The following is a 13790-nucleotide window of genomic DNA, read 5'->3' as shown; positions in this document are numbered from 1 at the left end:
ATATATATATATATGTATTGTTGCTGTTTTGAAATAAAGGTTAATTTCCCCTCTTAGTTAGTGACACCACAACATGTAGTTCAGTTATTTCTTAGTAAATGTAAGCGCAGCCCTTCCTGTGTTTAGTTTTGCGTTGAGTAGGCTCGTGAGATGAGGTGTTCTTTTGGCGCTTTGGTTTAGCGCTGAAATACCACGCGGCAGGCCTGAACAAGTCGACCGAGGCCGAAGGAAGGCGGGGCAGGAGATGTCGGTAAGCACGAGCCGCCAATCAGGGCTCGAGGGGAGTGGCTTACCACTGCGGCAGGAGGCGGGGTTTGGAACATTCGAGTCGGGCCGGCGTGGGGCCATATAACCCTGCTCCGAGCCCCCCCACAGCAGATGGGAGAGAGTTCCGAGAGTTGAGGAGGAGGATCGAGAACGCGGCAGATCAAGGAGCGTACGAGATCAAGAGAACGAACGGCACGAGAAGGCAGAACGAATTGAATTGCCTCGTTGTACACGAACTTTGCCCTGTTCCCCGCGCTCTGCGCAGTATTAATCGCGCGCTGTAAAGAACAACCCGCGCTGGGCCAGAGACGTGCGATTTTCCTCCTGCCTGCCTTCGCCTGGATACGTGCCGTGACCGCCAGAGGGCCACGCTGGGTGAGCTGTCCATGAGCGACCAAAGCAGGTGCGTTTTTTTTTGGTTTTTTTTTTGTATACAGAGTCGAGGCTCGTGAAAGAGCTAACATTTATCAAATAAACAAATCAAACAAACAAGCAAACAAAGTATATAAAAAGGGGAGCGGTCGACAAGATGGGGAGAGAAGGGGAGGAAGCACACAAACACAACATTTGAGAGCAGGGACATCGGGAGATGTTTTTGGAGGGAGAGGGCCTGGGGGGAGGCAGGATAGGTATAAAACGCAAGGACACCAAGGACTTCCAGGAAAGAAGTCAAAAGTCACCTCAAAAAAGTGGATTTGGGGTGAAATTAGCGGGGGTAGAAAAGATGAAGGTTTTGGATTGGGGAAGATAAGAGATGGTGGTGAACAGCCGTTTTAAAGACCTGGAGGGTGGAGTGGGATTGAAGAGAGTGAGGGAGTTTGTTCCAGAGGCGGGAGAAAAGAGGAATGAAGGAGTGAAGGTGAGCAGAGAGTCTTGATTTTGGCAGTTTAACCATAAGAGGGTTGCAGGCAGATCTTGTGCGACCTGCAGGAATATTTGGGGGACAGAGCCCAGAGAGAGCTGGGGGGGGGGGGCAAGGCCAGAGAGGAGTCGGTAGAAGACGGAAAGACCACCCACCTGCCTGCGGTGAGTGAGTGAAAGGCCCTTGGAGTTAGCTTCATCGCGGGAGATTCCAATGATTCTGAACGCTTTGGTTTCAACAGCGTGAAGACGAGCTAGGTGTGAGGCAGGAGCACTAGCCCAGAGGGGAGAGCAGTATTCCATTGAGCTGCGGATGAAAGCCTTGTGTGTGGTGAGGAGCTCAGGTGTGCCAAGGAAGGACTTCGCACGACGGAGGATGCCCAGTCGGCGACTGGCTTTGGAGGCCAGATTTGAAATGTGGTTTTCCCAGTAAAGATCATGGCAGATAGTGAGACCCAAAAGCTTGAGTGACAGAACTTCTTGGAGAGGATTATTCAGAAAGTGGATGGGAGGGTTGTCCAGTCGGTCTTTTCGGAGAAAAATCGTAAGAGTGTGAGATTTGTCAGGATTGAAAGACATGTTCCACTTGTTTGCCCAGTCTGTGATTTTGTCCAGGTCTGCAGAGAGTGAGGAGGCTGCAGACTGCCGATCTGAGGGATGAAGAATGGAGCAACAGAGAGTAGAGTCATCAGCAAAGAGATAGAGAGGATTTTCAAGAGAGTCAGAGGGATCATTGATGAAGACCAGAAAAAGCAAAGGGCCCAGAACACTGCCTTGGGGATCTCCAGCCTGAACAGGAAGAGGAGATGAGAGAAACCCATTCAGGGCCACACGTTGACTACGACTCGAGAGGAAGTCCGCCAGCCATGCGTGGAGATTTCCATGGATACCAAAAGAGGAGAGTTTGGTGAGCAGTGCGGGGTGCCAGACCGTATCGAAGGCACGTGATATGTCAAGGGAGACAGCTCTAATTTCCTGTTTGGCATTGAGGACCTCCGTCCATTGTTGAGAAAGCAGAAGTAGCATGTCCAGAGTAGAGTGACCAGGTCTGAAACCAAATTGATGATCAGAGATCAAGCCATTGGAGAAGAGGAAAGATTTCATATCTGAAGCAATGATGGATTCCATGACTTTGCTGATAATTGGGAGAAGGCTGATTGGTCTGTAGTTGCTGGGATCTGTTTTTGCACCTTTTTTGTGCAAAGCGGTGATGTTGGCAGATTTCCAAGCAGATGGCAGATGACCTTGAGCAAAAGAGAGGGTGAAGAGAACAGAGAGAGGGAGTGAAAGAGCGGAAGAACAGGATTTTAGGACCCGTGGGCTGATGCCGTCAGGTCCAGTTGCAGAATCAGAGTCGAGGGTTGACAGAAACTTTTCCACCTTGTCAGGAGGAAAGGACACAGAGTCCAGGAGCAGCTGGGTACGACTGGGTACGGTGGGTACAGAGAGGGATGGGTTTGGGACACAAGATTTAGAGGCAAACACAGAGTTGAGGCATTCAGATTTTTCACGTGCGGAGTCAGCCGTGTGGCCGTTTGAGGTGAGGGAGGGGATGGAGGGGGAACAAACACCAGAAACAGATTTGACCAGATGCCACCAGGATTTGGAAGAGGGAGACAGATAAGAGAGTTCTGTCCTGAGACCGGAGAGATATTGTTTCCTGGCTCTCCTGAGGGTGGACACACACTTGTTTCGGGCTTTGTGAAAGGAAATGAGATTTCCTTCCATTGGATTTGCTTTCCAGGAGACGAAAGCAAGTTGTTTCAGGGCAACAGCCTCACCACAAGATTCCGTGTACCATGGACGGGAGGAAGGGTATGACAACAGAAGACGAGATGGGATAAATCTGTGCATGAGAGAGAGCAATTTACTTTGGGAGAATTCCCAGGATGAGTTGATGTCAGATGCGGTAGAGATGGGAGACCAGTCCAGATGATTGATGGCTGCTTGAAGACCGTGCCAGTTGGCCTGAGTGAAATGCCAGACTCGTCGACGCTGAGGAGGCTCTCTGAGAATGGTCAGAGATGTCCACTTTAACAAGCACATGATCAGATGAGCCGATTGGAGCAGAAGAAGAGCAGCAGACATTTTCAGGGAAGTTAGTCATAACCAAGTCCAGAAGAGAGTTGTTTTGAGCTAGGGAGCTGATATTTGAACATGACAATGACCAAGTGATTTAGCTCTGAAGGGTATTTTTGATTTATTGATTAATTAATTAATCGATTAATTATTTAATTATTTGATGAATGACTTAATTAATTATTTTTAAAAAGTTACAGATTCGGATGAAATAATGGTGGTTTATGTATTCTATTAGCCAATTGATTAACTATTTAATTTTTTCATGATTATGATTTATTTATTTTCATTATTAATCATTTGTTTATTTTCTTTCTCATTTGGCCAATATCTCAGGCACCTTTTGACCTGGGAAGCTAATATTTGGACATGACAGTGACCAAGTAATGTCACTATAAAGGATATTTTTGATTTATTGATTAATCATTTCATTGATTAATTATTTATTGATTAATCAATTAATTATTTAGTTTTTAATTAATGACTTATTTAATTAAATTTCTAAAAGATACATCTTCGGATGAAGCACTAGTGGTTTAGTTATGCTATTAGCCAATTGATTAAGAAAATATTTTATGATAATCTTTCATTGATTTTAATTATGCAATTAATCAATCAATTATTGTCCACCTCTCCCTCCCAATGCACTCTCTATGAGCTGCACTGCGGTATTGCCGGGCGCCTTGGGCGCCCCGGCAATGCCGCGCTGTGGGATATTTTATTATTTGGCATGGGGGCGGTGTACTTTGAATGTATCTGAACTTGTGTGATTTTGTTTTATGTCGAGTAAACAATTAGCGTTTTGTGTATAGTTGATTTGTATATTTATATTGGTGGGTAGTTGGGCTAAGTTAAACCATTTTGGGGATGCTTTTAATTAGGAGAAAGGTAATTTTATGTTTTCTTTACAGATATTTGTTTAGTGCTGTCAGCTGCTGTTCTTTTGATAGTTTTTATTACTTGGCTGTTATTCACCTCTTGGGATATTCTCAAGTTTAATAAAGTATTGCATTGTGCTCTCCGACCAAACTTTCAAATAAATTCCATTAATTTGAAATCTTTGTTTGTTCAGTTAATTGAACACTTACCTTTGGGGAATTGCCTTCAAATTACTTATTTAGGGTCTCCCATCCCATATTTGGGAGTGGTGTAGTCTGTAAACAAACTACCAGGAGCCCTGGACTCCCTGGGGTGCCACATACTGAAGGCCCCTCCTTCTCCTCCTGACCCACTGTGCAGCTCACCCAAGGGTCTGGACCGTGCACGAGTTACACGGCATCGCATTCCCCTCACTTTACTTCCACCTTCATTGCCAGGATTTACGTCTGCCGTCAGGGTCGCTACCCCAGAATTTCTAGGCACCTCGATGAACATATCACCCTGGTTTGCCACCACGGTGTGTGTGTGTGTGTGTGTGTGTGTGTGTGTGTGTGTGTGTGTGTGTGTGTGTGTGTGTGTGTGTGTGTGTGTGTGTGTGTGTGTGTGAGTTGTTTCCACGGCCAACGCTATAATGTACCAGCAGTAATGATAGGAACCTGACTTCTCTCGTCCACGGATATTTCTCATGTATCCCATATTCTCACAAGTCTGATTTGCATTCAGGAACAGAATATGTATCCATTCTGAACCATTCTGAAATTGCCACTCTTTTGTCTCAATGCTAAAAAATTAATTACGGATTTTTCAATAGTGACGGCATGTTAAAATGCCCGGTGTTCAGAACAGATTATTTGAAAACACAGCACATGCACAAAAGGCCTCATTTAGCATTTATCCATAATTTATAAAGTTCCGTATTGGCTGCGTAGCTGTCCTGACAATTTCTAAGTATAAATCATTAAAATGGTCCCACATAATGGGACAATCGTGTAGATGCCGTAGGGGCATACCTTGAGAGACATGATAAGTTATAAACTTCCCTGTAATTTTTGATTTCTCAATAATAAAAATCCATGTCAATCATGAACAATCCTACTCAAAGTTCACTTGCAATCAGGAAGCCCAAATGATGAAGCACTGCATGGCCAGCAGGGGGGCGAGAGAGAGTAGGAACGAGAGAGGGAGAGAGAGTAGGAACGAGAGAGGGGGAGAGAGAGAGAGAGAGAGAGAGAGAGAGAGAGAGAGAGAGAGAGAGGGAGATGGAGGGCCTTACTGTATTCCAAAGCATTACAAAAGGAGGAACCATGGTACCTGAATTATAGTAAAAGTGATATCCAGTGTCAGATCCAGACGCATCTGATATAAAACGCAGCAGGAGGTGTCGACCATTTGATGTGATTGACTCAAACGCTGATTGGCCACAATATGTGCCAATCAGAGAAGCGTTGTCAGTTTTGCCATCCCATATACTGAGAGTGTCACCGGCGCTCGTGCAATCCGATTGGTTGGCTCCTTCAGGGAGGTGGAGATTGAAGTGGATCTTCTCCATGTCAATGATATTTCCTTCCATGACTTCTATCAAGTAGTCACATGTTTGATTGGCTGGGTAATGGCGTGGCCATCGAATAGAGCTTGACAAATCATCATAATGTGACCTGAGTGTGACGTCACAGTCTGCAAGCAAAGGGATAAAACACTCGTTAGTTAAAGACCAATGAAGCTCTTTAGAAGATAAATAAAGTTATTTAAAGCTTACTAGTCAGTCCTACTCAGGTGTTTACAAGTTCCTATCCAGGTGATTACAAGTACTGACTGAAGAAACATTTCACCAGCTTTTGGGAGCTTAATAATCACATCACAATATACGTCATGAAATAACAACCACCATTGAAACACCATTCAGGTTGAAGATCTGCTCCGCTCGAGAAACTGATCAACAGCATAACTCATCAGTTGACTCCAAAGCTAGTATATGCTCATCCCATTTTTCCCCCATACAAATCTGTGTGAGTGCATGCTTTCCCTTCATGGAGATATTACTGCACAGTGTTCCAAAAAGACCCGGACAACTATGGTTGTTAATATATTTAGAATCACAAATGAAACAACAATACCCTTTGGTTTATATGATACAGAAACTCAAGGTTTTGTGCACACCATCAATATACATCAATGTGAGCTCCGTTTGTCACGCACAGGATATCAAGGCCGTACACGAGGTATTGTCGTGTTCGGCTCAGCATGTTTGCATCCACCAGTGCACATGCAGCTGTGATATGAGAACGAAGATCCTGCAGGTTTTCCACCTTGGTGTTGCAGACAATATATTTGACAAATCTCCACAGGAAATAAAAAATCAAGGGGGGTTATGTCTGGTGATCGTGAGGGCCAGGCGGTTGGTTCGTCTCGGCCAATCTAGCGATCTGAAAAAATTTCATTCAGGACTGCTCTAATGACGACGGTCCAATTAGGGGGACCGCTGTCCTGTTAAAAAATGACATCGGCTTGCAGATCTTCAAGCTGTGGAAAGGATAATTCTTCCGTTCATGTAAATAGTTGAGGTCACTGTATCCTCTGAAAAGAAAAACGGACCCACCAAGTGGTCATGGAGAAGGCCACACCAAACATTGACCTTTGCACTGTTGCGTATGTGTTAAATGACCACATGGGGGGTTTCAAAGCCCCAGATCCTCACATTGTGCAGTTTGACCTTCCCAGATACATGAAAGCAAGCTTCGTCTGTGATGACCCTTTTCAGGTAATCTTCGTCATCCTCCATGCAACTAAGCATTTCCAAAGCAAATGCCTTGCGTTTGGGTCAGTCATTTGGTTTGAGGTCTTGCAGAATCTGCACCTTATCCGCATAAAGCCTTAGTCTTTTGTGCAAAATCCTGTGTACAGTGATGGTTGGTAGTCCCAGTTCTCTGGATGTGCATCGGATTGATTTTCTGGAACTTTGTTGAAATGATTCACGCACTCGTTCAACATCTGCTGCACTTGTGCTGGGTCGACCAGTACTTTTCTGTTTCTGACAACTTTCAGTCTCCTTAAACTCCTTTTGTTCCACTCTCTGATACTAGTCCACGGTGGCGGATTCCTTCCATACCTTGTACAGCAATTACGCTGGATTTGCGTGTCGGATCTCGTCTCGAACCATTCGACATACTGAGGTTTCTCCTATGGAGTCATCATTTTCCTTTACATTAAACTACCAGACCTGAAACTAAAGAAAAATTCACGAGTTTCTGTATCATATAAAACAAAGGCTTTCGTTGTATCATTTGTAGAACTAAATATTGTCACGTCGCCAGGGATTAAGATCCTTCAGATCCCCAGTGACGGATGGCCGATCAGTCTTTAACTCCAAGGCATATGAGCCGAATCGATGGCGATTCCTCTGTATGGCACGTGAGGATAACGGGGGTCCCATTGTCTTGCCTGAACGGATGGACGTGACTGGGGTTTAATTTCTCGAACCCACCAACAAATAAACACACAGGACAATGAAAATTCGCAATACAATAATAAAATGCAAAAAAACAATGGTTTCATAATAAAATGGTTTCATGAAAATAAATGCAATACGATAAAAAGATGGTTGAGGTAAAATAAATCCTACAGTGAGACATCTCCAATCATACACACAAAACAGGCAAGGGGATTAAAGAAATAAAATTAAGATTAAGAGATTAAGAGATGAAAGAAATAAAATAATTGGCGGACTTCCTCTCTCGTCGTAGTCAACGTGTGGCCCTGAATGGGTTTCTCTCATCTCCTCTTCCTGTTCAGGCTGGAGTTCCCCAAGGCAGTGTTCTGGGCCCTGTGTTTTTTCTGGTCTTCATCAATGATCTCTCTGACTCTCTTGAAAATCCTCTTTATCTCTTTGCTGATGACTCTACTCTCTGCCGCTCCATTCCTCATCCCTCAGATCAGCAGTCTGCAGCCTCCTCACTCTCTGCAGACCTGGACAAAATCACAGACTGGGCAAACAAGTGGAACATGTCTTTCAATCCTGACAAATCTCACACTCTTACGATGTCTCTCCGAAAAGACCGACTGGACAACCCTCCCATCTACTTTCTGAATAATCCTCTCCAAGAAGTTCTGTCACTCAAGCTTTTGGGTCTCACTATCTGCCATGATCTTTCCTGGGAAAACCACATTTCCAAGCTGGCCTCCAAAGCCAGTCGCCGACTGGGCATCCTCCGTCGTGCGAAGTCCTTCCTTGGCACACCTGAGCTCCTCACCACATACAAGGCTTTCATCCGCAGCTCAATGGAATACTGCTCTCCCCTCTGGGCTGGTGCTCCTGCCTCACACCTAGCTCGTCTTCACGCTGTTGAAACCAAAGCGTTCAGAATCATTGGAATCTCCCGCGATGACGCTATCTCCGAGGGCCTTTCACTTACTCACCGCAAGCAGGTTGGTGGTCTTTCCGTCTTCTACCGACTCCTCTCCGGCCTTGCTCCCCCAGCTCTCTCTGGGCTCTGTCCCCCAAATATTCCTGCAGGTCGCACAAGATCTGCCTGCAACTCTCTTATGGTTAAACTGCCAAAATCAAGACTCTCTGCTCACCTTCACTCCTTCATTCCTCTTTTCTCCCGCCTCTGGAACAAACTCCCTCACTCTCTTCAATCCCACTCCTCCCTCCAGGTCTTTAAAACGGCTGTTCACCACCATCTCTTATCTTCCCCAATCCAAAACCTTGATCTTTTCTACCCCCGCTAATTTCACCCCAAATCCACTTTTTTGAGGTGACTTTTGTCTTCTTTCCTGGAAGTCCTTGGTGTCCTTGCGTTTTATACCTATCCTGCCTCCCCCCAGGCCCTCTGCCTCCCACACATCTCCCGATGTCCCTGCCCTCAAATGTTGCGTTTGTGTGCTTCCTCCCCTTCTCTCCCCATCTTGTCGACCGCTCCCATTTTTATATACTTTGTTTACTTGTTTGTTTGATTTGTTTGTTTGATAAATGTTAGCTCTTTCACGAGCCTCGACTTTGTATACAAAAAAAAAGAAAAAAAAAGTTCTTTTTATTTGTAAATGGCCTGCACTCAGCTCTGGTCTACAAGGCTTTTAGGAGTTTGATGGTCATTGCCGCAGTATAGCCACCCCGTGCGGGAAGCACACAAGATGGCACGGAGTCGCGCCCCTAGCCAGCCGCCGGCGTGAGGCAGGGCAGACAGGATATCCTCATTTGGTTTGCTCGCCATCTCCTCCATCTTCAAAGAGCACCACCGTCAACCAACACCCCCTTCTCTGACGTTGCAAAGGTTTACCGAGCTCCACAAGTTCTCCTTATGAGCGCACCCGAGACAAAGCATGACTGCCCATGACCAAGCCAGGACCAAGAGAGTGCCAAACTGTGACCGCCTGCCACGAAGCCTGGGACAGAGAGAGACCAAGAGGGAGGTACACACCCTCCTTTGTCCCTCGCTGACGTCACACTCAACCAATCCTGACGTCTCAATAGCATCCTCTCATCTCCACGACCAATCATCCCCTTCGGGGTGGGGCTCACGGCCATTCTCAACGCCCATCGATAATGTTCGGGGGCGGGGTTTACTTGCCGATTGGCAAATGTCTGCATACTGTCGGCGATTATGGTTGTTGTTGGTGAATGGAGATTTTCGTGGCATGGCCTTTTGACGAATATAAAGACGGAGGGAAGACCACAGGAGGGCAAGCACACACTGGGGAATTTATCCTTATGGACCCTATCTAAATAACACTACTTCGCCCCTCGTAGGAAGACACACAAACGCTTACACGGACATTCAGCCTTCTTAGTTTACATCGAAGTGGCTTCGCGGCATCCGGAGCATGCTAAACCTACACAATTCTATCTGGACTAAGGTATTTCATTACCTACCCCCACACACGTAACAATATATTAACAACCAAAATTGTCCAGGTCTTTTTAGATCACCCTGTATATTTGCTCTCGGGGATCCCTCGTAATCCTATGAAACTCTTGGAATTCCCAGAAGATTTGAGCAAGCTCGTGTTGTTACAATCTGGATATTGCTTCTATTTTACAAAAGCCATTTGTTTTTACAAGCGATTGCATCCTTTTTTTCTCTGGCCATGTCCCATTTAGCAGTAATCCTCATCGACAAAAATCCGTTCGGCCGTCGATGCCAGGTCTGACCCCTTGATCAAGAATGGACCGGCGGGGAGCACGGTTTTGGCGTGCCTTTCTACAGGCTGTGGCTTCACTTTCCGGACGGTGCATGGGCCATCCCGACCCCTGGTGATGTTAAAACGTCCATGAAAATGTTGATGACAGTCCATTGGTGCCATTAAGCTTCAGCTCAAGCCGTAGGAATAAAAAAATGATGTCATTTGGGTCTCACAATACTGGAGTCACATGGACCCAAATCTTTATTATGGTTCCCGGAAGGAGGCAATAAGTGTATAGTCTTGGTGTCCATGATGTCCCGCTTTTTGAAGAATCATTTTTCCATTACAATTTTTTTTATTCGTTAAGTGATTCAATTTTTCAATTTGCAAATACAGTACACTCGGGCCCTGAGATTTGCGGGAGATACGTTCCTGGAAAATGCCACGAAAGTGGGAACCGCGAATGTGGGGCAAAAAATAAGAACCGCAAAATAATGTCGGTATTAAATAATGTAGGTATTAAATAATGTAAGTATTAAATAATGTAAGTACTCACGCAACTTTTTAAATGATGATGATGACGATGATGATGATGAAGGATTTTTGATGTGTTACGCAGCAGGTGGTAGATGCAGTGGAGTGTTTTCATTCAGTACAGTAACTCGCAGGGGATGATGTGATACGCAGCTGGTGGGACATCCGGCAAAGCTAGCTTATAGCGCGGCGAATTTTTTTTTTTTATGTGACCGGAAAAAGCCATGAAAACGTGAAGCACATGGCTGCGAATGTACAAGCAGGTCATACTCATGGCTTATTAATTATTATTTTTTGCGCCCACCAAAAACCGCAAATTTGTGGGACACAAGACCACGAATGTATAAGCAAGTCGCAATTTATCAACCGTGAATACGCAGGGTCCGTGAATGTTGGAACCGCGAATGTCAGGGTCCGAGGGTACTGTATTTCTTTTTTCCCAATTATTTAATTATTCCCAAATTTTGAATATACAGTCCTGTATTATACATTTTTTAAATTTTCAATTATTTATTTTTTCTCAATTTTCAATGCTTATCTTTTTAAATCTTCAAATATTTCATTTTCCAATTATTTAACTATTTGATTTTTAAATTACCGTACTTATTTTATTTATTATAGTTTGTATTATAGTTTTCTAGTTTGGTTCAGCAGTATCACGGCCCAGGAAAAAAGGAGCTGGACAAAGTCATATGTACAGCCTCCAAAATCATTGGAACTGACCTGCCCTCTCTCTCCTATATCCACGAGTCCCAAATGCAGAGGGTTGGCCTGAATATCCTTAAGGACGCTTCTCATCCAGCAAACCTCCTGTTCGAACTCCTACTCTCAGGGAAAAGACTCAGAGCCCTCAAAGTCAGAACCTCTAGGTTCAGGAACGGCACACATGCTACTGCCATCCGCATTCTGAATGCACAGTACCACTCCTATAACTATTAACTACTCAATAGCTTATAATGCACTTGGCACTTTAGCTACAGGCCATTTCAAATGCTCTTATTCACACCTTATAATGTATACGATGACCACTGAATGTTTGGATGTTTACCATGCCTTATTAATGTATGTTTTTTTTGTTGTACTTTATAATGTATACAATGACCACTGAATATTTGGAGGTTTTCCATGCCCCATTAATGTATTTTTTTTTTTTTGGTCTTTAAGAGCACACTACCTCAAATTCCTAACAACTGTCAAGTTGATGTGGTAATAAAGTATTGAATCTTGAATCTTGATATATTTTTTTCAATTGTTTCATTTCGTTCAATTTTCAATTATTTAATTTTTAAGTTACTTAATGTTTGGATTATTATGGTTGCTGGAGGGAGGCACAAGTGTTTAGTCTTGGTGACCATGGTGTTCCGCTTTTTGGAAATAAAATTCGTTTTAATGTTACAAACACAAGTGATTGCTAACACGTCAAGTCACGTGTTAGCAATCACTTGTGTTTATTAGAGAGCCAACTGTATCCTTTTAAAACTAGCCGAAACCCGTGGAACATCCACGGAAGGGAGGATGTGGTGTATGGATAGAGTGTACCATTATGGATGGCATAGGGGATTTGCTTGTCCGAGTAAGAGTTAGGAAGAAAGATGAGAATGAAGAGTGCGTATATGAACAACGTATTTATTGCAATCTACTTAAATGACAACGCTACGATATACTTTTGAAAAATGAATGGATTCGTAATAGGAATCGGCATAGCACCACTCTGGCCACACTGGCGCAGTTTACAGAATGTTTGGCCCTGGGCTTTATTTATGGTCATTGAATATGCCAGGCGAACAGGAAACTGAGTTCGCTGTAGAACGAAGGGTAAACTGGCATCAGATGGGGCGAGTCTGATACGGGGTATAAGAGCTCGTTGTCCCTGGTGGGCACCTGTTAGTATTTCTGCATCAAGTACGTGAGAATGAAGGTGGTGAAGGCGAAGTCTAGTGCCATGGGAGGTGGAGCACCATTGTCACCGACGAAAATAACAGCCACCAAAGAAACAGTTCATTTCCATCGGGCAATATTACGATGAGAGATCAGCCGATACCTTTATTATGTCCATCAGCATCCATGGCACTTAGAAGAAAAAAAACCTGGCATCAGCCAGCCGCAGCCAACTATCACGTACCGTCTCGAAGTCAATGCCATCCCTTTATCTCTTCGTATACAACTCACTGATTTCTACCTTATCGTGAACAGGGTAAAGCCTACTTTGATAATCATGAACGGTGGCAGATACAGGAGTTGGTGAAACGAAAGGGGAGGGGGGGGGGGGCTGATCATGACCTACCCTACGCCACATGGCCTACGCCATTTGTTGAGATCATGGCCACAACGGAAACACAACAACTGGATAGGTACGGCCCAAGCCTACGCCTACTTTTCTTCACTCGGCGAAGTACACTTTGTTTTAAGCTTTCAGAAGCTGAAGCCTTGGTATTTATTGCTTTATATGATACTGATGGGCTGCTAATCGGTTTCAATTCGTTGTAATCACAGTATATGGAAGAAATTATGGTAAACCCACCTGATGAGGTTAGCGTACCCCGCGATCGACGACACCGGCACAAATGCATGCTCTGGATTGTCCACTCAGTGGACGGCTTGCTTTCGCCTTTGCCTATCCAATCAGCGGACGGCTTGCTTCGCCTTCACCCAGCAGACGCCAATAAGATGGCGTCGTATTGGCAGTTAATCGGATGCTTTTGGGCCCCAAAGTCTTCTAATTCAGATTTTTCGAGTATGGCTGTACGTGATAAACAAAGAGCGAGGTTGGAAGAAATTATGGTAAACCCACCTGATGAGGTTAGCGTACACCGCGATCGACGACACCGGCACAAATGCATGCTCAGGATTGTCCACTCAGTGGACGGCTTGCTGTCGCCTTCGACTGTCCAATCAGCGGACGGCTTGCTTTGCCTTCACCCAGCAGACGCCAATAAGATGGCGTCGTATCGGCAGTTAATCGGATGCTTTTGGGCCCCAACGTCGGCTAATTCAGATTTTTCGAGTATGGCTGTACATGATAAACAAAGAGCGCGGTTCGTAGATCGTAA

The 13790-nt window shown here is 44.7% G+C and overlaps 1 protein-coding gene across 1 annotated transcript in view; it reads right to left on the bottom strand.

The window, feature by feature from the left end:
• Positions 1-13790, bottom strand: part of LOC137427954 (tolloid-like protein 2) — a 161818-nt gene that overhangs the window by 78224 nt on the left and 69804 nt on the right. The window contains exon 7 of the mRNA XM_068117809.2: positions 5398-5760. Coding sequence (XP_067973910.2) covers positions 5398-5760 — 363 coding nt within the window. The remainder of the gene's footprint in view (positions 1-5397; positions 5761-13790) is intronic.

Source organism: Myxine glutinosa, chromosome 5, assembly GCF_964187855.1.
Source record: "Myxine glutinosa chromosome 5, kmMyxGlut1.1, whole genome shotgun sequence".
In the NCBI taxonomy this organism is placed as follows: domain Eukaryota; kingdom Metazoa; phylum Chordata; class Myxini; order Myxiniformes; family Myxinidae; genus Myxine; species Myxine glutinosa.
The sequence above is the reverse complement of the archived record's forward strand: the minus strand, read 5'-3'. Positions and strand labels throughout refer to the sequence as shown.